At 37.2% G+C, this 26,339-nt stretch overlaps 1 protein-coding gene across 1 annotated transcript in view; it reads left to right on the top strand.

The window, feature by feature from the left end:
* DNAJB6 (DnaJ heat shock protein family (Hsp40) member B6) overlaps window positions 1-26,339 on the top strand; it is a 59,232-nt gene that overhangs the window by 3,873 nt on the left and 29,020 nt on the right. Inside the window, exons 2-8 of the mRNA XM_044425283.1 lie at window positions 7,986-8,074; window positions 10,004-10,113; window positions 12,277-12,330; window positions 13,637-13,747; window positions 20,797-20,928; window positions 21,681-21,822; window positions 22,368-22,438. Coding sequence (XP_044281218.1) covers window positions 8,010-8,074; window positions 10,004-10,113; window positions 12,277-12,330; window positions 13,637-13,747; window positions 20,797-20,928; window positions 21,681-21,822; window positions 22,368-22,438 — 685 coding nt within the window. The 5' untranslated portion in view covers window positions 7,986-8,009. The remainder of the gene's footprint in view (window positions 1-7,985; window positions 8,075-10,003; window positions 10,114-12,276; window positions 12,331-13,636; window positions 13,748-20,796; window positions 20,929-21,680; window positions 21,823-22,367; window positions 22,439-26,339) is intronic.

The raw sequence follows: 26,339 nt of genomic DNA on the forward strand, positions 1-26,339 counted from the left end.
AGCTTCCAGTGTTAGATCTGATGTGATGGAGAAAATGCACAAGAAACAGAGCTGAAGCCCGGAGCAAGCATGTTGTTGCCCAGCAACTATTGTTTCAATACACAAGCAGTGAAAAGACAGTTTGCAAAAGGCCTCTTTACATTTCAGCTTGGTCAGTAAAACTGTTTTCAAGGAAGAAACAGGCGGTCTTAATGCCACAGATTCCCATAGCTGAATACAAAACAGGCAAGTATCCAAGAGTACTGAAGAACATGGGAAGGGCCTAGAGAAGCATAACAAAAGTATTGCCATTTAGGAAGAGCTGAGAGATCAAGTTCTGTTGGTAGGAAAAAGTTTAGCTTTCAAACTAGAAGTGCAGGATTATGATTTCTTATTTCGTATGTAAAATTTTGCTAGCTAAGCAAGGGATATTTAAGCCATGGTTCTTCAGTTTGGCATGATCTACATGTATTCTCCACTAGTGGTGTGCTTGTCTGATAATAATTTAGGAGGTTATTAAACTTAATTTGAAATTTCACTTGCAATGCCTCTCATTGGGGTTGTGGTAAATTTTGTAATTATACAGACCTCTTGTTTGAAGTTTTATTAGCAGTAGTATCTGCTGAAAAACATGTAAATACAGAAAACATACCTTTCTGATTTCTATTTAAATGGAAGAGATGTGCTGCTTTCATTTCCCTTCTGCTTCAAGTGGTTGATAACTGAGTGCATATCTAGTCATACTTGACAAACTTTGTGTAGTCTTTAATAAAAGAGAGCACCTGTCTGTCTTGGCTGTCAGTAGTACAGCACCAAGACACTGAAACCAAAATTATCTGTAACTTAGCATGCATACTAAGGAAACACAAAGGGTGTGCACTTAAGGATATTTTGTTCTGTCTGTATGGTTAAAGCCTGCAGTAACAGTGTTAGCCACTAGGCATAGGCTGCTCTAGTGTCACATAGCTATGCCGTCCATACAGGTTAAAGCCAGAGATGGTAGGTAGGCAAAGAGAAGTCCTTTCCCTGCTACTCCTTCCTGGACATTCCCTGAGAACAGCTATTCCTCAGGGTAATGTAACGGACAGATCCAACTCTTAGGGGGCTATGGGAGAGCATCATAGGCTGGGTTATGCCTGGGGGTGCTAGTAGATAAGAGCAAGCACAGTGTGTTCACCTGACAGTTGCAAGAGTTTGACAGCTTTGTTCCAGTTTGAGTAAAGCCACCTCCATTTGCAAGGCATTAATCAATTGCATATATTTGCAGTGACTAGATTCAAGATACGATGGGCCTCAGCTCAGAGTTAGATCTGCAGGTGTCTTATAAACGGAGGAAGCTATATCTAGGCATGGCTGTACAGTTGCTCTCATTTCTATCAGACTTATTTCTTCAAGTATTTTGGGCAGATCTCATTTGCAAATGTGCTCAATTCAACAGTTTTCAGTGTTTTACAACTTGGCAATTTCTGAAGGAGCTGACTTAAACTACTAATAATTTATTTTATTCTGATTAATGTTGTAAGCCATCCAGAGACAGAAGTAATGGATGGCACACAGATTTTTAATAAATAAATAGTATTGTTCATAGTTAGTGCATTGTTAGTGGTTCTCATTTTTGTCTTAATATGTGCAGATGCAATGCAGCGAGCCAGTGCGGTATAGTGGTGAAGAGTGTGGGACTAGGACTCAGGTGATCTAGATTCTAGTCTCTGCCCAGCCATGGAGCCAACTGGGTGACTTTGGGCTAGTCACAGATTCTCAGCCCAACAGGAGGAGGAGAATGATGTAAGCTTCACTGAGTTCTTTAAAGAAGAAAGTGGGTTATAAGCCTAATAAATGAATGTAATTTTTGCTAGTTCACCAGAGGCTGCTGTTTTTCTGCCTAACCACACCTTCAGTGATTGCTGCTCTCCTAACTGACCCCACTCCCAGAAACTTGTAGTTGTGAAGAGACAGAGGCAATAAGTCATTATTTCTGACATTGGTGAGATAGGATTGAAATGTTGAACTCAAGTTGTATTGCTCTATCTTTCTTTGCACCACCTTATTCCAAATGTTCCTTGGCTTGGCCATTAGTGCAATTTTATGCCACTTTTTCCCTTGGTGTTCTCATTTTTTTGTTTAGTTGCAAAGTTGTCCCCGACCCATCACTACCCCATGGACAACATTCCTCTAGGCTCTCCTGTCCTCCACCATCCCTCGGAGACCACCCAAGCCCACACCCACTGCCCCAGTGACTCCATGTAGCCACCTCATCCTCTGCCATCCCATTCTCCTTTTGCCATCAGTCCGTTCTCATATTTAGTTTTATTAATATCAGTTATTACTGTTCTGCTCTTGTCTTAACAGATAATCTGTTCTGAATTTAAAATGTAGTTCTTTAATATCAGAAGGTTATTTGCTTATGTTAAGTATCTGCAAAATAAATTCAGTTGGTATTTGTATCTATATTGACAAAATCCATGAGGTTGCTTATTTGGTGCTGGTTAAGAGGGATGTCATATTGATCATTAATTGGTTTATGGAGAATGAGTCTGAGTAGCAGCACTGCATTAACAGCATTAATTATTGAATTCAGACCACTCTTCAAACATGAGTTTTTGTATTATTTGTTTTGAGAATTCTGGAGTATATGAAGATTTTAAACTTTAAATCTCATGCATGTCATAATTCTCAATCATTTCTGGGTCAATTATTTAGCAATTTATATTGTTTTTGTACACAGTGTATAATGCTGTGTAGTACTGATAGTAACTTTTTTGGCATATATTTTAGTCCTGGGATGAATTGATGATGTGTGTTAGCCTAGATCTGAACCATCTTTCATTAGAAAATAAATGTACTCTCCACATACTATCTATTTTAACGGAATGTATAGGTTTTTATTGGGGAGTTCTTGCTACTAACACCTGTCTTTCCCACTATGCTGCAGTTTGGAGAATGATAGAAATATTGACAAATTCCTGTGGTTTCTTTTCTTATTAAATCCCTTGGACAGGGGAAAAAACCTTTCTTCTAAACATCCTGCATTTGCTGGAAGGTGATGCAGCATTTCCTTCAGTTGCTTAGCACTTCAGAAAAGGGAAGAAATATCAGAAGGCTATTCTGATGTTTCCAGTCTCATTGAAATATATGTATAAGTGAGAAAAAGCTGCCTCTTGGTGTTAAATATGTCTTTTCTGAGATCCCAGTTCTCAAGTGTGAAACAGGCCTTTCTTCATACACTGGTCCCTGCTCCAAATTTAGCTTCAATTATCACTGGTAAAGTTGATCTACAAAGATTATTTGGCTTTTTTTCCTTTTTTTCTCAGACTATTGAAAGAATTTTCCTGTATTTGTAATGATTAATGCTTGTCACAAAATGTCATAGCTCATACTCTGCCATACCCTTCAATATATTGTCTATTGGAAGTAATTCGATTGATTGCTGTAGAGAGGAGGTCAGGAGTTATTTCATAAGCTAAGCAGGCTCCATTTAGTTCTTCAACTCATCTAGGAGCAGCCATTGCCCTTGGCTGTATCAGGATGCTGTTCCTGCATGGTGCCTCAATTTAGGAAGCTTCTGTAGCTGAGGAATTTTTGGCAGGAGTGCTTCCCCACCATGGTGTTGTGCATGTTTGAATTTGGTGCCTGTATTTGTTCTTTTATACCCTTTCCTTTGGTTTTTTCTCTTGTATTGTGGCTTTTGGGTGAGCCTGCCATCAAGAACTATTTGCTTTAAAAAAAAATTTAAGGAAAACATTTTAGAGACCTTATCAGCTGATGAGCAGGCCAAGAATAAACAAATCAATGCTGGAATGATACCTCCTCCCTTCCCCTATTTTTCATGTCTTCCTGCAAGTGAAAGGGCCTGTAAGAAAGATTATTCCACTTATGATACAGTGTGCAGAAGGGAAGAAAGAGCAGGCCAAGCCACTACTGCTTTTCCTCTCCAAACTGCAGTACTGTGGGAAGCTGTTGGGAATACTGCTTGTTGTGGACTTGAGGTGCCTGTCTTTGGCAGGTGGATCTGTTGATGCCAGGTTTTTTATTTAAAGTGACTTAAAGTAACTCTTTATCCTAGAAAAAAACTCTGAACATAAGAACTGTCGTTTGGATCTGGAATTCTGTCCTTGGAATGCAGTGCTCTTGAGTCTCCTAGCTTCCTCAAAATCACCTGTGTTAATTGTGTGAGAGGTGGCAAGGGTGAGAACTTGCAAGGGAAGAAGCTTCCTACTTGTTGTAAACCGTCTCAAGATGTCTAAGTATGGGATGATATAGAAAAGTTTTAAATAAAATGCTTGTAGAAGCCTTTGCTGCATCCCAGTCCTTTTTGGAAATGGAAGGACTCCTTTGGATTCAACCCAGCACCTTGTTTATAAAAGCCATGTGGCTTTGTATTTTTAAGTGGTAGAATTATGTTTGCATACCACAGCAATTTTTCCTTCAATATGTATTGCTTTGTAATAGTTACACAAGTTCAAAACTGTTGGTGCAAAGGTGTTCAACAGAATGTTTAGATGTTTTCATGTGTTTTAAATGGTGTTTTCAGTGCATAAATATCAGGTGATTATTGCCATATGCTGTGTCCACCCTTTCACTAATGAATTTTCAGTAGCTCAATAGCCCACTATGTTTTTAGTTTATAATTGTATCCTACTTCTACTAGAAGACAACTGAGACCAGTGTTAGGACTGGATGATTGGCATTATTACTCACCATCCTTTAACTTCACTGCCTCTAAATAGCAATGGAGGTTGACTTGTTAAATGCTTCATTAGAATTTAAAATTGCCAGTGTAATTTGCAGAGGTTTTCCAGATGGCAAAAATGGCACATTAGCAACACATTGGTCTTTCGGCTTTGCTTATAAATAGCCTCAAAAAAACTTTACAAGGTATCAGGAATGTAGGTGGTGCTTTTTTTAAAAAAAAGTACTGGTAATAAATGTGGAGGATTTTTTTTAGATATCATGAAAATATGAAGATAGCTTTTTCTAAGATTTCTTGTTGTAGTCCATAAATAGGGACTGCTCATCCTGTTTAATACTGAGTCATTGAATTAATACAGTTTCTATGTTTTGCATTGTTGATGGACTTTAGTTAATGTGCATCTTGTAATATTGCCTGATTGGAATTAGTGATTACAACAAAGCCTCACCATCCAGTATAACTACTTCTAGTGTTTCATTATAAATATTTCTTATCTAGAGATGATTAAAATGATTTTAAAACTCTAGTGTTATGAATGTAATTAAAGCACATAGGTGATAAACATTTAATTTTTAATGCAAAAAACATTTTCCCCCTGTATTAAAATTTCAACCATAAGTTTGCAATTGCCTGTGCTTGCCAAGGAGCTAGATATATGTGTTTACTCAGTGTCACATTTTTATTCAGTGTACAAGGTGTGGTAGGGAGCTGAAATAAGCTTTTAGTATTCTGTTTGCTTTATGTTCAGGTTTCTTAAACTACATGGTCTGTAGGATGGTGAACATTAAGTAGACGCTATTTGAAGCCTCCCTTAGGACTAAAAATTAACTATACATTCTTTTCATTGGGTTTGCAAATAAATTACATTCAAGGAAATGCAGGTCTTATTCAATTAAAATAATGGGATTACTTTTTCACCTATTTTAGAGAGTATTTGTTGTGAGCCGCCCCAAGGCGAAGGGGGCAGCATAGAAGCTTTATAAATAAATAAATAATAAATAACTTGACTTCACAACTGGATAAAACACAACAGTCTTTGGATTTATTCTCTATTCTTTCTGCAACTGGCTTTCTGTTTAAACTCTTAATTTGTATCTTTTAAACATTTTTCTACATGGCTCTTTGTATTCTATATTTAAAACTTTTTAATGTTTTTGTAAATACTATCATTTCTGGAATCCATTTGACAGATTGTAAAAAAATGCTGAAGTAGTGATTAGTTTGTGTCAGGGTGCATAAAAATCAATGATTTTTTCAATCAAGAAATCTGATTTTTTACATTTAAATTGGATTTTTTAAAAAATGCTTTTTGAGGAAGAATCTAAGATACATTGTAGACACAAGGTTATTCATCATGGAATAAGGGTTAGCTTTTAATTATGTAGCATGAGGCTGTATATTCATGCAGTGTTTGCATTTTCTGGTAAGTGAACTCCATTAATCCATTCACAATGTTATGCTCTTCCAGAGGTTTCTGTAAGAGTATCGGACATTTTTTTCTATCTAGAAGATATTATCACAGATGCTTGGTTTTTATAGTTCTCAAAACTTTGGAACTCCCTCCCTAGGGAAATTCATCTGGTGCCATCTTTATTTTCCTTTTGGTGTCAGGCAAACCCATACCTTTTTAGGAATTTTTTTAACACTTAGCTTGAATGCTGTGGACCTTTTTATATTGCTTTTGTAGATGTTTTATTTCACTGTGTTTTAATGTGTTTTACTTTGTTAATATATTTTATGTCTTGTAAGCCACCTAGGAAGGCCTTGGCAGTTATAGGTGACCCATAAATACATGTATAATAAATAAACCTGTGAATGTGCATCTGCAGAAATCACATGCGTCTTTGCCACAAAAATGGTATAAAATAAAGTTGAGAAAAAGCCCTCAATCCTGTTGTGCCTTTGCAAATTTTTGTACACAGGATCAACCACTTACCTCTTAACTGTCAAGTTTCACAAAAATCAGTGAATAGAAGGAGATTGTTGGGAATGGAATAGATCTGCATAAGAAGCCAAGTGTGAGAAGAGGAACAAACAGTAAAAAAAGGAAACTCCTTTGAGCATAGTCTGAGCTTAACCATACTATTCTTTCCCTGGAGGAGAAAACCTATAATAACAGGCCGTAAAAGAGATCCAGTTTTAATGAAGTTCCTCTACCTACTGGTAAGGTAGGCATGAGTGCAAATATGTAGAAAACTCTGATTTAAATCTGGTCTTACTGACTAGTGATTTAAATGGAATTCAGGATATAGGTGCTGTTTCAGGATACAAGACCTAGGCCATTCATGAAGACAATCCATCTGTTTGCAAATTTATGGGGTGGTTGTACAGAAGAGGGAGAGGCTGGGAGCACTACCTTTAACTTGTCTCCCTCTTCTACTTGTACTCAGCAACCCATGGTTGGTTCTTGCCGAATGTGATGTCTCAACCAAGGCCTAGCGGGTTGCTTAGGGCACAATCCTAGGGTCTCCTGATTTTGGAATTATTGGGAAGCCCAACTCCAAGGTCCTGTGACTTCATATCTGGCACTCCAGAGACCAAACCCCCTCTTGCAATAAGTGTAGAAAGAACCTTGCCAGCTACCTTTCAGCAAACACAGATGGTCCTTGCAGAGATGGAAAAGGAGCATGTAGGAGAGGAGCAGGGATTGGATGAGGCAGGAGTCAGTGGTTTGAGGCATTTCCTATTGGTACTCCTTGGGGCTTCATTTAGGTAGCTGAAAATGGCCGTCTAGGTATAATGCACTGTTGCAGAAGAAATTGCTATTAATAATACAGCCATCATGCTTCATGCATTGGATGCTCATAATCCTCCACTTTTGTTGCAGAAGCCATAGAATTGTGTTGTGTGGGGCTAAACAACCAAACGGTTAACCCATGGCTTGTTGAGGGTTTAATTGCTGGGTTGTTGAGCATCTAAAACCCCCAGCAGTCCAGGTTTTGACATCACACTCAGCAATGAATGATAGTAGTTGTTGAGAAAAAGCAAATTAAGTGCTAGTATACTCCTATTTATACACAGACAACCCATTATTTTTAAATAAATAGATGTTTTTGCATACAGCCAGATCCAACATGGCCACTTGTTTGCCACTTTTCCCCTCAATCTTTGTATCTCAGTCTTCAGACAGGTTTTGAAAAAATGATGAAACAAGTTAGATTTCTCATATGTATTGAACATTAGCTGGATAGCCAGTTTAGTTTTCCAAGTTTTGAGGCTGACTATTAATCTGATTAAGATAAACGTGGTTAATGTCCAAAACTTTTTTAGCAGAAATCTTCAGTGTTTGTCTAAAAATAATGCCTTTTTTTTACAGGACTGTGTTATCAAAACAGTAAACATGGTGGATTATTATCAAGTTCTAGGAGTGCCAAGGCTTGCTTCACAAGATGACATTAAAAAAGCGTAAGTACTAATCTTGAAAGCTCTAGGGCAAATTATGCATATTGAGTTTATCCAAATTTACTTCAATATATAAGGCACTTGCATGACCCACTCTGGAGAATATAGCCCTCTTCAACATGCATTTATGTTAATTACATATACTGACAAGAATTGTTTGTTGAATCACTTACTCTCTATTCTGTGCTAATTTGTAATGTGATAGATTGTGGAAATTTTCCTAATATTCCTTAAGGTTACCCATCTTAGATCTATTTGCCTGGTTGTCACATGTACCTATCTCATCAGGTTGGTGAATGCCACTATTTCCTCATCTAGCTCATAGTCCATACATCTATGGTGAAGGTCACATTCGGTATACCTGAGGGGAGAAAGCCCATTCAGTTTTTCTACTAATAGAAGCACTTCCATAAGCAAAATGTAGATGGAGGGGTTATTTTTCAGACACATGAACTAGGTGAAATCTGCTCCAGAGAATTTGGGGCTTCTCCAGAGCAGACATGAAAGGACAGGAGGCCCCTCAGTGTTGCTTTCTACCTAAACTTTAACAGAAATTAACAAACTTGGAGTCATGAGAAGAAATCTTGACTAATCCTAACTGATACTCTTCTTACTTGTACCTGGTAGTCTCCCATACTTCATTATGACTCCCTTAAAACCATTTGTGGCATTCCAGTGCAGCTGTTTAATGCCAGTTATGACACTATTGCATGTGCTTCTTTGCTGATCACCTTTTCAGTGACATGAAGAATATGTAAGCTAAACTTTCATGTCATCCTTCAGGTCCTAAATTATGTCAAAATGGTCCAAAAGTAAAAACTATGGTAATTTTATGTAGATATACTGACTCAGTTCTCAGTGGTTTCCATTGATGTAGATGGGACAAGTCAATGGGATATAGTCTGAGCAGAATGTGACCGATTCCCGGTACTGGTGTACACAAGGAAACATGATCAGGTTTGGTCACCTTCTTACATCACCCCAGTGTTAATATAAAATGCCTGGTTAATAACTTATTTTAAAAAAAGGAATGAAACATCCCTTCAGTGCACAGCAAATAAATAAAATACAAGAATCCAAAACAGATGTTACATAATTAATACAGAATAATAGGTTGAATTGACTTGTGTCCATCAATTCACAGAAGGCCTTTGGAACCATTATATGCCTATGCTATAGAAGAGGAAGAGTTATTAGTAATTCACCCTTTCCTCTGTAACATCGACTCTGTATCCCACGCTGTTCTGTAGGATATTTCAGCATGGGGGCTGCTGAAAGGAAAATCTGCAAAAATAGTCTCCCTTCATCTTCTGCTGGCAGAGGCGTTCCCTGCATAAAAACATTCTGCAAATGGAATGGCACAATGGAATCAACTCTCTGTAATGAAACAATGTAGTTTCTTTTCAGCAGTACAGACTGTATTGGAAGGAAAAATCTTAAATTCTCCTCTAAATTATGAATCATGTATAATTAATAACAAATAATTCTGTGTTCCTTTTTTCTGTTCCTTAACTAGATAGTGTAAAAATTTCTTCATTGCAGCTGTTTTTCATAACTAGCCATCACTGATAGGAATTGCTTCAGTACATCATTTAATCTTGTTACCATGGTTAATATATTTTTAAATAGAGGTGTTGGAGTGACCCAACAATGAAAATAAAAGACATACTAGCTGGAACTAATCATTCAGTTACTTACAACAAATCTTAGGTCAAGCAGAGTACTACTTTGTGACCAGCAATTGCAATGGGAGCAAAACCCACTCATTTCTTACAGTTTACTGGTTCAGATTTTTTGTCATCCATGCTACCTGAGCTTGTTTTTAAAAAGTTGGTATGGGGTTAAATTTCCACTTTTCTGTACTGATTTGCTTGCAACTGTATATACATTTTCTAAGGGAAAAAGTTAAGTAACTTTCCCTTTTTATTTTAGGTACCGTAAACTAGCATTAAAGTGGCACCCTGACAAAAATCCAGATAACAAAGAAGAAGCTGAGAGGCAATTTAAGCAACTAGCTGAGGCTTATGAGGTTTTGTCAGATGGTAAGTAGTGGGGTGGAAGACCATCAGTCACTCTTAAGAGAAACCCTTCTGCAGGAACGAGTGCTTTCTATGGCTTTGAAAATTGCCATTTGGGTGAATCATTCTTTTGGCTTCACCATGTCAAGCATTGGGATCTACAGCAGCTGACTGATAAAAGTATAGGAGGTTAGGACAAGTAGCCACCACCACCCTGGTCTTCAACTCTGGGATTATATGTTTAAGAGCAGTAACTATTTTGAATTCTCCTCATTGATCCCACTTCAAATCTAGCAGTCAAATTTCTACAACCAGAAAATAAATGATTATTCAAGTCCTGTTACTAGTTGCTGAACTAGTACAGAAATCATGCATTTAAGCCCCAAAGAGACAAATGACCTAGATAGATATAAACAGGAATCTCTTAAAATCGCTTTCCATGGAAGAGCTTTTTTGTGTATTTTTAATAACACTATTCATATGCCTGGAATGTTACTGACAAGACATCTAAGGAGAATTATTGCAAGTAAATTGTCCAGAATCCAAAGAACACAACTGGTTAAGATCACAGAATACTATTTATTAAATACTGCTCAAGAGACAGGCAAGTGCTTCATTTGGTGTGATGGCCTAGTGGCTGTGGTAGTTCCACTCAGTTTCAGATTATGTGTGCATCTCATTCAGACTTCATGTGAATGTGGGCATGAAACCAATTTCTTTGAAAGCATTAGTATATTGCTTCTGGTTTAATTTCATTATGTTGCTGTTCCAGGGTTTTAACATCTGGACAGATCTTCAGTCACTTTCTAAAAAGTCCTGCTGCAGAGTTGCAACCCTCAAGGGTGCATTGTAGATTTGAGTAGATGGCAGCTATGGCTTCAGTGTTGGTGCCCTTGCTTGATTCTTAAAGTTGAGTTGTGAGTTAATCAGTGGCAGGGTAGGTGCTCTTACCGCTTTCAGTGGTGGAAGAGCAAGCAAATGCAAACAGGTTGTGTGCAAGGAAAGATGGCTAGGGACAGAGAAGTGGGAAAGGATTATAAAGAAATAAGGCAAGGCTAGATACAGAACAGATGACTTTGTATTTTATTGAATCATAGAATAGTAGAGTTGGAAGGGGCCAACCGACTCCAGCTCCTTGCTCAATGCAAAACTCCAAGGCAAGGTATCCTTGACAGGTTGCTGTCCAGCTGCCTCTTGAATGCCTTCAGTGTGAAGAAGCCCTTAACCTCCCTAGGTAATTGGTTCCATTGCTGTATTACTCTTAACAGTCCAGAAATTTTTCCTGATGTCCAGGCAGAATCATGTTCATGTTTCCTCTAACTTGAGCTCATTATTCTATGTCCTGGACTTTGAGGTGATTGAGAAGGGATCCGGGCCTTCCTCTGTGTGACAGCCTTTCAAATATTTGAAAAGTACTATCATATCTCTGCTCAGTCTTCTCTAGTCAAAATGTGCTTAGTTCTTTCAGTCTCTTCTAATTCTGGAGTTGCTGCATGCTCTGCAGTGCCACCCACTAACAGGGTGGCTGGATAGTTAAGTAAAGCTCTTGAGTCTTCCTCATGCCCATGCCAAGTCAGTTTGGCTCATGAATAGTAAGTACTCTGTACACTACCTTGGTGCATCCTACAGCTCTGCATTCATTTTGTTATAGGTCTCTACAAAATAGTATGTACTGTCTCTGCATGCTAAAGAAAGTGGATAACAAAGGATGGGGAGTAGGGCAAAACATAAGGGAACTCAACAGAAAATGTATATCATTTTATATATTTTCTACCATGCCTTCTATATAGTGTAATTTGTTAGGCCACCTGAAGGATCACAAAAATGTGCTGCTTCTGGGGATCTCAAATCTTGTGATTTTTCAGTTGGCCTGAATAAAGATATTATACTACATGGATTTTATAATTCTTAGAAGTGAGTTTGAATTTTCAAACTGCTGATTTATGAAGAGGTCATGCCCTTTAAAATAGAAGAGAGAACTTAAGTATTGACATAACTGAGTTTTGGATGAGGTTTTGTAGCAAAATAGTTTTGAAAAATCAAGTTATCCTCCTTTCTGAGTTATGCAGACACTTTTGTACACATAGCTTACATCTTGGAGAAATAATTCCATATAAATTTGCAAAATGTCAAGATAGTTTCCATGTCAGAGTATTTTTTGTTTTAACTATTCTCTGTTCTTTGTAGCTAAAAAACGTGACATCTATGACAAATATGGAAAAGAAGGCCTAAGTGGAGGAGGTATGTGGGAGTTCCTATTTTTGTAATGCTGTGAATGACTTCCAACTGCTATAGACATTGCTGTAGTGTAGCTGCAAACAAAAGTTTGACATCACATTATATAGTTGTTTGTGTAGCACACTGAGCGTATGGGGCTGGAACAGCATCTAGACATATTTGAGTTGGACTTGGCTGAAGTCTTCTTTACTTCAGTAAGCTTATTCTAAGTCTAGATTCAACCCATAGGTTCAAATGCCCTTTTATAATGCCCTTGAGAGCATCATCTGAGGTTCTTCTCAGAAAGCCCCCTCTAAAGGAAGTAAGAGAGTGGCTACTAGGGTAAGGACCTTCTCAGGTGTGGTACCCCGGTCATGGAATCTGGTCCCCAAAGAGGTGTTCCTGGTGCCTATTCATTATTCTTTTTGGTGCCAGGTAAAAAATCTTTACCCAGTATTTTAACAGCTACATTTTTGTTATCTTTTATATAGTGTTTTAGCTTGTACATCTGTTAATACCTCTGGACTGATCTGACTGCAGTTGCTATGGACTTTGTTGCTCTTTTTATTACTGTATTATTTTTGTTTGATTTTATATCTTATTGATTCCTGTATGTTGTTTAACTTTTAATTTGTTGTATATTTTATTGTTGTGAACCATGCAACCTTTCTGGTTGATGGATGGTATATAAATTCAATAAATTAATAACTAAAATTATTAGAATATTCTGGTTCACAGTTAATTTAGGTTTGTGGGGAATGAATATTTGAAAGAATGAAAACCAGAAAAATAAGTTTGTCTTGTTTGTTGTGAACAATGGAGTCTTAGTAAGACAACGATTTTAAATAGCTCAAAATGTGAATTTATTTGGAGTGTTTTGGGGCTTTGTGAAGAGCATTCTAGAGAAGTCACATTGGTTCAGATATCCAATCAAGTTCTGGTAGAGCTGCTTTTATTAACAGAATGAAGAAGGTAGTGATTCTGTCGCCCTGCCGTACATCATGCTGCAGGGGATGGTGAACCATCCAAACCAGAATACTTGAAGTGGAAAAGTGACTGCATAGGAAAAAGCAGACCAAGTTCCATTTTGTGAGCAGAGTTATGCAAAGTAGGACTTGCTCAGATCCATTCTGATATGGATCTCTTCTGTTGCAGCTCTTAAGATTTTAATAAAAATAGTAAAGAAACCCAACAATTATTAACTGTAAGAATTCAACATGAAAAAGTTTTTAATGATAGCATTATAAGTGAAAATAAATTGCAGATGTTGTACAAGCTATATTGGTGTCCCAAAGAACTGCATTGTGATACTACTTGTTCTTTTTTTCAGGTGGAATTAATTTTGACAGTCCATTTGAATATGGTTTTACATTCCGGAACCCAGAGGATGTCTTCAGAGAGTTCTTTGGTGGAAGAGACCCATTTTCATTTGATTTCTTTGGTACGTATTCAGCTTTGAGATTTGGTGCAATATGGCAGTGTAAATTACTACAATTTATGTTAGTAATAAAAATATGCAGCATGCTTCCTTTTTTCTCATAAGGGAAGATGTATGGTGATAAACCTTGTCATGTATTATACTCTGTTCTTTTAATATACATTTACAATTGATGTTGCCACTAGACTAAAATCATTTCCCCCATAATCGTATATCCCTGGGCTGCTGTGGATTTGTTAAGTAGGATACAAGAACTTCAAAATGTCAAGCTTGTCTTTACAAAATCTGAAAAATGGTTTGCCTTTGATCTTTCCTCTTGAAATTGATGGTTCATACACTGAGAATTTATGAAGACAGTTCTTGATCTAATCCCTCCTTCTACAAACTAGTTTGGCATGAGCTTGGCCTTTTTGACTTGATGTGAAATGGTGTCAAATAGCTAAGCATGTATGTATGGCTAAACATATATATTGCTTCCTGAATATTATAACTTTTTGCAGACTTTGAAAAATACAGTCTCAGTAAGTGTAACCTAATAGGAATATGCTTTGAAATTTCAGTGAAAACCTGGGCATCAAGATGTTTCTGAGATAGTGGATCACTTTTTTTTCCTGACATTCCACCATTGTGAGCAGCCAAATCAGAAGTGCCTCAATTTTGCTATTGGTGCAGGTTTTTAAATCTTTCTTTGGACATAATAGGATCTAGATGTAACCTCACCTGCTGTAATTAGTTGGGTTTGGACTAGTTGTGACTAAGTACCATGGATTTCATTGAGCCTGTTCTAAGTATGATTATGCCTGAATCCAGCTGGTTCAAAGGGGGCTTATCCTGATGACTTCAGTGCTTCAATATTTTAATCAACAGTGGAGATATATCTATGGTCAAGTGAAAGATCCTTCTTCCCAAACACCTCTTAAGACAGAGCACTTTATCAAGTCCTGTTTTGTAGTTGTAGTTAGAGTAAAAGCTTTACAAGATGATACATATTTATGTAGGAGTTCTGGTTTCTGTTTTAAATTCCCAATTGATTAGCATCACAGTGGCATGAAAAGGTTGATTTATGCACCAAGTCATGAGTTTAATGCTCTGATCCATTTGACTTTTTACTATATTTCATTCAGCTGCATTGCCCAAAATTTCAGCTTATCGCCATACTGTAATTTTTGGACTAAAGCATCTAAAGGTTTGGGATAAGTGTTTGGCCTGATATCAGTTCAAAGGATAAAGAATAAATTTATGCTATCTAGGAACTGGTGCCAGCTGTCTTGTATGCCATGCTTGGTTTTAGAGTGAATACTAACGTGTATCAAGTAATAGATAATAATACATTTAGATAAATGGAATGCATGAATCCAAGTTGCAGGAGTTTTGGGATGAATGAGGATGAAGAAACTGAAACTTAATCTCAGCAAAATTATGGGTGTGAAAGCTGGCAGGTATAGAGGTGTTCAGCTGTCTGAACATAGTCACACCTCCTCTGAGGAACCAACTTTGCAGTTTTGATGTCTTCCTAGATTCACAGTTGTCTGGAAGAGCAGTTCCTGTCTGGATGCAGTAGAGCTTGTCTCAGCTACTAATGTTCCGGTTTCATCAGCCTAGATTTCTGTGCTGTATGTGGGGCTGCCTTTGAAGACTGGAAACTTCAGTCAGTGAATACTATGTTAACCTGGATGCTTATGGGGCAAGGTGTTCAGTGTTACATGTATTTTATGCCAAATACTTTTTGCTTCTGGGCTGAATTCAAAAATGCTGGTTTGGGCCTTTAAAGATTTCAATAGGTTGGGGTGAAGTTATTTGAAGAGTGTCTTGCATCCATGCTTTAAGACCAGTGGAGGGCCACTTTTACCATGCTATTAGCAATTATTAGATTTTCAGGCCTGAGAGAAACCTCTGCAGTAGGCTTTCATTTGTCGAACTCCCTTCCCAAGGATATGTGGTTGGGCCATTCCATGTTAATTTTCAGGTGAGCCCTTCATCTATTATTTCAGATTGCCTTTTGCTCTGGTTTTTACTCTTCTTTCATATTATATCAAAGACAACCAGATTAAGTGTATGCTTTCATATTGGTTATTGCTGCTTTATAATTTAAAGTGGCTCTTGAAATTTTGTATGTTGAAAAGTAGCCTAGAAGTTTCAGTAATAAATAAAATAATCTTTCCACTAGCTTCAATCTATATTTAAGGAGATGTGTTTTAAATAGTTCCATCTCTGTTTCTGCTAAGATATAGAAAAAAAGATTAGTTAAAACTTGCTTCTCAGTTAATAGATAATTTGGAATCCCAAGTTTTTCTGGAGTAAAGGACTTAAAGAAATCTCTCAGTGCTTTGTTATAAGGGCTTGACTGTATATTCATGGAACCTCAGCAATGGAATAGTTTCCTGGTGACTAATTTCTGCCTAGCAAATTGTAAAATGATGAAGCCTTGACTAAGGAGCTAACAAAATAAATGTTCAGCACATTTATTTAATTGTGTATAAATGTGTGCCAGAAGGAAGATATGGTAGAACAATTTCTTTAGTAAATAAGATGTGTTCTTTGTGATAAGTGTACATTGATAAACATGCAAATTAGAAATTGGGAATAGGATGCCAAAGGAAAAAACTATTTCAGAAAAGATATATTGCATTTAATGTAAGCAAGACATAGTTTTGAGACTTTGGAGTGCTTGCTAAAGAACACACTAAGAAACTCCTGCTTGTTTACTGAACAGCAGCAGAAGACTGGAGCTAAGATCTCCAGCAGCTACTACATTAAGATCAAACAGTTAAATCTAAAGTGTGATCAGTGTGTGTCTCATAAACATATGCTTAACTGCAAGTTAATGGACTGTGCCATACTGCGTCACTGTGCCACTTGCCACTCATTAGAAAAGTTGCCTTTTCTGATTACAAATTTCAGTGCATAACTAGCTTTCTATTTATTTACATGAAAATATTATTTGATTTATGGAAAGTATTGCAACTCAAGATGGCTTGCATAGCAAATTTATTTTATAAATTGACCTAACCAAAATTGATACTTTTCTTAGATACCTACCCAGTGCTTATCAGTTGGCTGCCAGAGGAGTCTTATGAAGGATCAGAAGAAAGATCAGTAGAGGAGCTGGAGGAAGAGTGTAGTTGTGAGTCACTAGAAGTGGCAGAGGAACTGGAGGAATTACTAGCAGAAGAACTTTGTGAAGAATATAGTGAAGATTTTATTGATGCTTTTGAAGACTATGATGAAATATCTGTTGAACTGGAAGAAACTTTAGTGGTGGAGGAGGACTCTGAAGGAATAGCAGAAGAGATATTAGAGGAGGAAGTGAGTTTAGTGTCAGAAGAGTGGATAGAAGAGCCTAGCAGTATAACCTTGGAGGAACTAGAAGAAGAAATAAATATAGGATCAGAGTTGGAGGAATTCTACTGAAGGGGAAGCCTTTAAATTAATAAACCTATTTTAATTAATCTAAAATGCCTCTTTACTTCTCTGAAGGGTAGCGCATTAATGTGTTTTTCAAGGTACCTCTTGCCATAGATTTTGTTGGCAGACTGTTAACTGTCTTTGGTCATTATGATTCTGAACATTTCCAAACACTATTAACAGAATCCAAATGTCTGTTTTATATAGGCAGACCATCTTTTGAAATGACTTCTGGGAGAAAGGGGTACTGAAACCTTTGAGGTTGAATTAGCAGAGTATATTGATTAATTATTAGAAAGCCAGCTGGAGCAATGGCTGTCAGCTGTCACTAAATAGTGAACTTGTTCCTCTGTACTGGCCTACTATAAAACTACTTGTCTTGTTTATCCATGTAGATACTAGAAATTCTATAACTATTTGCTCTATTGACATGTTAGTACAAAGAGTAAACAATGCAAGTACAACAAATGAGTTTGATTATATAAAACTCAAGCAGAAAGATTAATTTATAAATATGTTTAAATCAAGGCAGTTTTAATGCCCCATTCAAGGAGTATGTTGAAACTAGTCTGTCTTGTCTGAGTATTCCTCCTCATTGCTGAATGTGTTTTAACAGATGGTCAGACTTTTAAATTAGTTTAACTGAAAAGTTTATGTATCACATAGAAGTGGGAAGAAAAAGCAAAAATTCTTCAGTAAAGAAAAATTCTTCAATAAAGCAAACTATTTCATTTTGATTTCATAAGGTATGAACTTGAGAAAGTATTTAATTTCAAGATGATACCCAACTTTATTAGCTACTTTTCAAACAGAGTAAGCTTGCAATGCAAACTTAAGTAGGCTCAAAGGTGGTCATCAAATTATTCAGAATTTTTTTTTTACACCTCCTTTCTCAAAAACTGAAGGTGCAAGTTATGGATTGTAAAGGAACTGCAATATCGCTATTTGGAAAAGGCATGTGAATCACACAAATCTACATTTTTTCTTATTCATAAGAAAAACAGCTTTGGGATTTGCTAGTCTGAACATCCTTCTAAAATGGTTTACAAGACTACACTTTATAAATCAGTCATAATGCTTTTCTAATTAGTCTGAAGTCCAGGATACTACAACATACCTTGTCCTTCTTGGTACATAAACCCAGCAGTAGTAGTTCTTGTTCACTGGATGTTCAGACTTGAGTTCACATAATTTGAATTATATCTTTATGTGTAGTCATATAATAGCCAGCAAAATGGATGGATAAGTACTCCAACTCTGCTTGTAAAGAACATGTGTACTCCCTGTACACCTTATTTCTTTGTGAAACTGGGTATGGAAGGGAAGGAATGTTGCAGTGACTGGCAATCGCAGCAGGGAGAGGTACAGCCTCTGGTTAATTGTGGGGGACAGTATAGCATCCTGACTCCTGAAAATATGCCTATCCTGGCTTTGGAGTTCTGTATTTTTCTATGCTTTTATGTGGTACAATTTTTGTGCTGCAATTTATGCTTCAGCATGACAGCCCATTCAGTGCAACTGGACTAAGCCTCAGAGATCTGAATTCTAGTCCCCACTTGCCCATGAAGGGGAAAAGAAAAGCAGGATATAAATACAATCAATAAAGATTTTACCTCCCTGTCTCATTTCACCTGACAGGATGACGCAAAACCTCCCTGTGTTCCTTAGGTCAGATCCTTGGATGCTTTTGAGTTGATGTGTATCCACTCAAAATTAAACTTGATCAAATATTTCTTGGATTACCAATTTCAGGGGATGAGTACTCTGCTGCTGTAGCCACTTCTGGCATTGTGCTGGGCAAACTTATATGACATGAATTGCACTAAAATCTTTCTCCTATGATTGAAAACATTGGACATGATTCAGATTTCCTATGAATTTGGGTAATTACATGGAATGTTCTACCACAAGTGGGGTGAGAGGAAGCAACTTTAGCCAATTCTCTTCTCTCATTGTCTTCTCCAATGTTGTTATAGAGAAGATATTTGTAGGATGTGAGAACTTCAGAGAAAGAAGAATCAGCAAAAAAAGGTCTCCCCCTCGATTATCTTTTAGAAACATCCACAGGTTGCAAGGCATTTCACAAAGAAGCCCTGCTGTTTGTAGCATAACATGTCTGAATCCAGCCCATGATGACCTGGATTATTGTGACATCCTGATCCAGGAAGCTGGGTTGTTCAGCCCCTGACCACCCTAGAGGTCTTTGATTCTGATATCACACTAAGAGCCCCACATTCTTTCCACAATGGGTAGGAGTATCCTGGGTTGTTGATTGAAAGTGGGACTGGTAGGTGCACAGAAGCAATGTTCTGGCTTATCTCCTTTTGACTATAATTCCTGAGTTAAACCAACCTGGAAATGGTATGTTTGAACTGGGCTAGTCTGCGAATAGTCTAGGGCTTGAGAGCTTCTTCTCAGTTAAGATGTCATGGCATTATAGGAAACACTTTTCTAACAAATCTGAAGTGGGAAACACTAAATGTTTTAATAGACTTCATACTGGAAAAAGTGGGTGTTACTGTGGCTTCTGCATATATTCTCTCCTGTGGCAGAAGAGTTGTAGTGATAAAAAGAGGCAGGTTTGAGTATTGTATACAATCTGGTAAAATTTTACTAAATATTGTATTAAAATAGTAAATACTCTGGGTGGCATACAGATTAAAGGTGCAGGCAAATTGGAATGGCTGTAATCCTCTAAAGACTGAGGATTACTGGCAACCTGTTCAAAACTACTACTGCCTCCTTAGCCCTCTTGCTCTGCAATTTTTCCTGGAACCCTGCCAGCTGTCTCAACTGGAAGCTTCAAAGGGAGAGGAAAGGTGACTGGAGCATTAGTTTTCTCCACATCCTGAATGCCACCTTTACTGTTTCTAAAGGTTGCCTCCCCACCCCAGAGCAGTTGGTATGATTCTTTCCATGTTGGTTGGATGGGGGGGAAAGGATTAGAGTTCTGATCTCCAGATTCCCTCTCTGATCATGGAACAGTGAATCTTAATGATGTCTAGGGACCAGAGGGTTGCTTTCTTAGTTGCTTTTAGGTTTTATTGAATCTGTGAAACATAATTTGGGTAACTTTCAAAGTTTCAGTGGTACTGCAACTATCACTGGATCAATACTCTTGTGTTTAATCATTCATCTTAATACAGATTTCAATAATGTTAATGCTCAAGCTATTTTCTTGAGCTTTGTTTATCTTTAAAATAAATATCTCTTCTGTGGACCATATCCTTTTAATGTTCCTCTTGGCAAAGGAACATGTCTAAGGCAACAAAACTGAAAACTTGTATTTTTGGCATACTTACTCTATACTGAAGGTGGTATGGTGTTTACAATAAAACTTTTGGTTAGTATTTAGGTAGTATCCAAGGCCTCTTCTCTTCCTATGGTAGGAAATTGGCTGCAAAAGTTGTAATCCTTTGGCAAATTGTCTTGGAGTAAGCCCCATTGAAAACAGTGGGGTCTAGGATTGCAATGAAAAGCAGTGAACCAAGTAAAGAGCTCATGTTTGGTAAAATGAAACATGGATGAGATTGGAAAGTGTTTTTTAAGAGCTTTATTTTTTTGTGACATTTAGTGTGTGTTTATGTTTTGTACTAAAATTACAGTGAAGATGCAAACTTCTAAAACATCTTTAATTTTTTTTGCAGAAGATCCTTTTGATGATTTCTTTGGCAATAGACGAGGGCCACGTGGAAACAGAAACAGAGGTGGTGGATCCTTTTTCTCAGCTTTTGGTGGATTTCCTGCCTTTGGCAGTGCTTTTTCTTCATTTGATACAGGTAGGTTGATTTTAATTTAGTATAGTCATTAAAAATGAAACTTCTCTATTTAACAATGAAGTTTATACTAGGTAGGCCTACAAACTCTTCAGATTCTTTAATATACAGGATAAACTTCTGAAGAATTAGAATTCTGAGCGTAGAAAGGGAACAATGCTGGTTCCCAGAGAGTTACTTAAGGCATACCCAAAGGCTTTAAAACAGATGAGATTGCTTCTCCCTCCACCCAGCTTGTTTTTGGAAAATGCCTCAGTTTCAAAAAGGACTCGTAGGTGACATGAGGGAGGTGCAGTTTGGTCTCAGCTAGTGTGTGCATGAAGAGTCAGGATGTTATGTCCAGATCTTCAAAAGGTTCACAGTACTGGCAAATTCAATGAATTACATATGTTTGCTTTTGCAAAGGATGCTTAACCTGATTTATTGTTAAATAATTCTTCATAAATGTATATTAGAAAAATCACAATGGATCTGTCAACAGCTTGAGTTGGGCCCTCAAAAACTGAGTCGTGCAAAATTTCAATTAAGTGGAACTGACTTCGTATCAGCATTACTGAAATTAGGGATTTTAAAGCAGTAGCTACCATTAATAGACATGCTTGGATATAGGCCTGATAGTTAACCTTGATCCTTTTCTTAATCTGAAAAATAAAGCACATGTGAAAAACTGTTGAACTGTTCCTGACATTTTATGAATACATGTTATGGCTTCTGCTTTGGTCCAATACATTCTCTTACTCTTATTTTCTTACCAGGTTTTACTTCGTTTGGGTCTTTGGGACATGGGGGCCTTACTTCATTTTCCTCCACATCATTTGGTGGCAGTGGGATGGGTAACTTCAAATCAGTATCAACTTCAACTAAAATAGTTAATGGCAGAAAAATTACTACGAAGAGGTATAGTAATTTAAATTCAAAATGTTTTGTATTTTAGTAATGCATCAGGTTCCCCAAATATAATACATTCTTAAAAATATAGAACTATGCAAATTAGCTGCTTCTGTCATTATTAGTTTCCCAAGACAGCTAGGAAACTAGTTTTTGTTAGACAGGATTAACTTGAAAGATGTGAATATACTGTATATAATTCTAACACATAATTCTTGATAAGATTGGATTCTCTTTTTTTCCAGCTACTGCCTTTGATTATCCCAAATCTTACACTGGGGTTGGAATTGATTTGGCCAGATAGTTGTGTAACTAACTAAAGGCTTAGACATGTGCAAACTTAAGTGTAGAAAAGGTAGCTTAGCTGAAAAGGACTTCTCACAGTTTTGCTATCATAAGCACTAATTGTTTAAAAATTTTTCATAATGTGAAGCTTTCTAATTTATCTGCTGCTGTTTGGTACCAGTTGGCGGTAAATTGCAATAGACCATGAGCCACTTGATTGCTGTTCAAAACATTTCAAAAAGATTATTAAATGGATTTTTATCCTGCAGAATTGTTGAGAACGGACAAGAGAGAGTAGAAGTTGAAGAAGATGGCCAGTTAAAGTCTTTAACAATAAATGGTAAGGAGCAGCTGCTACGCTTGGATAACAAGTAATTCATCGCACGCATTTAACAGAATTTTAAGCTATAAAGAGCACCCTTTGAGGATTAACAGGAACATTTTTTGAAGATTTCAAGTGAACTCTTTCATTATACTATACGTAATCTAAGATATTTATAAACAGCTCATCGGAGCTCATATGTCAGACTTTGCGTTTAATTACTGGGACCACATGAATAGGACCATTTTTTGTCCTTAAAATTGTTGTAAATTTATGTATGCACTTTGCTTTTTATTAAACATGATTCTTGGTGAACAGTTACCCTGCATTAGTGCTAGGGCCAATTGTACACTAATATTAGCATGAATCTTGCTTTGATTTGTTTGTTGGGTTTTGGGGAGGGGGTTGATTTTGACATGTGAGCCAACTAGTAGTTTACATCCACTGTGAAGTTAACATTTCTGAGGGAAATTTAATTTCAAGCTTGCAGTATTTAGTAGTGAATAATGTTAGTTTGTTACTGATGGTGCATTTCTGGTTAAACAAATTAAGGATGTTTTCTAGCTGTGCATGAATGCTGGCAATTTAGTACATTTTGACATCTAAATGTGTAATGTTTAAGCCTAAGCTAACAAGTTAAAACTAGTGAGCTTGGGTATTTTGTCATTTTTGCTAAAACGTTAAAAATGAATAAATGCTGATGTTTGTGGTGCATTCTTTCATGGATAATACTTGTAGCTTTTTGTGTGCTTGTGTAACTTGGATGATACTCATATTTTGCTTTCAATGCTCCCTGCCTTCAATGTTCCTTCTTACAACCATTCCTCTGTATAAAATTTTTCAATGATCCTGCAACTGAAAGATCTAGCCAATAATTATATAACTTTTCCTTTTACCCAGAAGCAATACATGATTGTAAAAAGCAAAGTAGGAAACATCTTAATTCCCTTTAGAGTAAGTATTGGTACTAGAACCCAGTGAACTCCATTAAGCTACTAGATAGCAGGTTTGTGCCATAATTTTAAAATGGAAAGACTGCTGATCATTTGAGAGTAGATGAGTATTACAGAATCAGAGTTTAAATGGAATGCTTAACATACCATGCAAAGACCTTTAGTAAGGAGTGAATACTTATGGATTGTATTTACTGTTAGCTTAAGTATCAGTCTTTCAGTGGGTTTTCCCTAAATAGGACCATCATTTAGATGCAACCCTGTACAATTAGATAGTAACTGTATATTGATAAATGGTATATGCACAGTTTTTAAAAACTGTATCCTCACTCCTGTCTGGTGGATCTCTTACCTAGAAAAAGTATTCTTAAAGGCCCTTCATAATATAAGGCAAACAGAATTAAAAATCAAATGAATTTTTGAGCACAAAATTCAATTATCAGTAAACAAAGATAATCCTTATTGCATACCTGATTTTGTAGAATAGTGGGGGTGAATGCCATGGAGTTGGGAAAGGGTCATCACAGTAGGAGTACCTTGACTCAAGCATTAAATGCAAAATTTAAATCAAGAGTAGGGAACATTGGCTCCAGGGCCACTTTTGCAGACACGTACTTTGGTTGCTACACTACATTTGGCAGGCAATTGCCAAAAAAAAAAAAAAGCAATTTGCTGCGGTTTTTAGCTGGTAGGAGCTATAAAAGGCTAATCATGAATATAAGCTCAATTTGGCCATTTTAGCCTTCTGATGATTTTTCTTGCTGCCATTTCAGTGGGGGCACATGTTACCCACCCACACTTTAAATGAAACATAAACCAGCATCTCTGTGCATTTTTACATTTTGCTCTTAAGTCCACCCAAACTGTGTCCAGAGAGCTTCAGCTGATGGGCTGTATAGAAATTAATGAAGGAGAGCATTGACAGGTTTCTTTCATTAAAGAATCACTCCTTTAGTACCGCCTCAGCATTCACAAGAGAACTATGTGCAGTGCTATTTCATTTAGTGAGCAAAATGTGACAGGAGCCAGGAAATTAGCCCACCAGCTTCTGTATTTTATTTCATCACTAGGTAGTCTACTGCACAGCATTTCGGAAAACACTATGTTGAACTGAGGGCTTCTGCTATAAAGCTGCATGTCTATCAGAACCAGGTAGCAATAAAATGCCAAAGTCTGCATCCTGCCTTTTCTAGTATAATTGTACATATTTGCTTGCTTCAGAGCCCCTTCCATATCCCTTAAAATCTCATGAGATATCAATATAGTTTAGTTTTAAAGCATTCATCATTGATCTTTGAATAAGGACATAACCTTAATAGGAGTTCAGATAAAACATGTAATTGTCATCCCCACTGGATATACTGTGCACATTTTACTGCCTGTCAAGAGCTGATATTTTCAGGAAGCTGAATTTTGTGCCTGATAATTTCTGTACTTGTGTAGTATAATCATAAAATACATACAGCTTTGGTGTACTGCTTGACTGGCAGATCTTTCTTATTCCAAATGTGTTGTATCATACTTAGTGGCTTTGGGTCATTTGGATCTCAGAACTAACTCTTAGCTGCTAACCTTTATGGTAATTCAAGTGAAATCACACTTCTTGATACTTACACTGCTTGTATAAGAAGTGAAATTTTACCTTGCTAAGTATAGTCCTTGTTTCCTGGTGCTTTTTAAGAGTAGGATGATAAAATCCAGAAGGATGGGGTTTGAAACTGCCTGGTTCCATACATTGAATGAATCTGTTGATGCAGCCACATGGAAAATGTAATGTATGAGTCAGCAGAACTCAGCTTTCCAGCAGCCGTTTGCTTGTGTAGTAGTACACCTCTCCTCTGTCTTGTTGGAAAACTGCTTCCAAGAAGCAGAGTGAATGGGTGACTTATACATTGCCAGAGCTTTGTGGGGAAAGCAGAGGGGCTGCTAGACATGACACAAGGTGGAAAATTGTGCATACGCAGCAGATTACATTTGTTTAAAACCTGATAGCAGACTTTGCTCCTTACCTGCTTTTTCCATACAAGTCAGTGGTAGTTGACTTGTATGGCAAAAAAGAAAATGATAGGACAGTCAAAGAAACCAGTGAGTTCCTGATCCACAAAGACATTTTATAGGGTGAGGTGTGGCCCCTATCAGTGTTGTCGCCACTTGCTGCTGCTGCTTGCCTGTCTCCTATCCCTTATGTCTGCCCCTGCTTCCTTTTTCAATACTGTGATCATAAAAATACCTGGTTTTGTTTGAGAAATCGTAAGTGAAGATCCAAAGTAAAGTGTGTATAAGAACATGTCGGGCCTGCACTACAGTGTTGTAGCATATCACTAATCCCCAGGAGGAAACTATATTCTGTTAGCCTGGAGCAAGAACCTTGTAGTGGTGGCCAGCCCTGGCTGTGTGGGGAAGAGCAGTTTCAGGTGTGCAAAGAGATAAACAACGTTCTTTTCTCCCTACACTTTCCCTTCTTGTGCTACCTAATACCAGAGGGCTCCCAGCTCCAAACTTGAGTATGTTTTGGCTATATGGGGTCACGGGTAAGCTACACAGTATTGAATAACAAGGAAAGAAAAAAAAACCCTTTTTCTCTCTGTTCTCCTAATATTCCCCTGTATGGTACAAGAGGTCCATTTCTGCAACCTGGTTCTTCCTCTCCTACCCCTTTTACAGGATACTTAAAACAGAGGCTTGAAGAGGCCATTTTCCCCTTCCACTGCTCTTGATTTCTTTTTCCCCAATGATACTCACATGACTTAACTGCTCTCAGCTACAATAGCTAATTTGTACAGATAAGGAATGACTGGTTTCTTGAACCATCAAACCCTTCCACCCCAGTCCCCACAGGCTCTAATGTTAACATTTTTCTTGTCAAATCATTTTTGTAGCTTTTTGTCCCCTTAAGTTAGCATACTTTTTGTTTATCCAAGGAAATCACAGTTATGTGAAAAACAGTCCTTTAAGTCCCAGCAGCC

The sequence above is a fragment of the Varanus komodoensis genome, unplaced genomic scaffold, assembly GCF_004798865.1.
Source record: "Varanus komodoensis strain SLA01 unplaced genomic scaffold, ASM479886v1 scaffold15, whole genome shotgun sequence".
NCBI classification, from domain to species: Eukaryota; Metazoa; Chordata; class Lepidosauria; order Squamata; family Varanidae; genus Varanus; species Varanus komodoensis.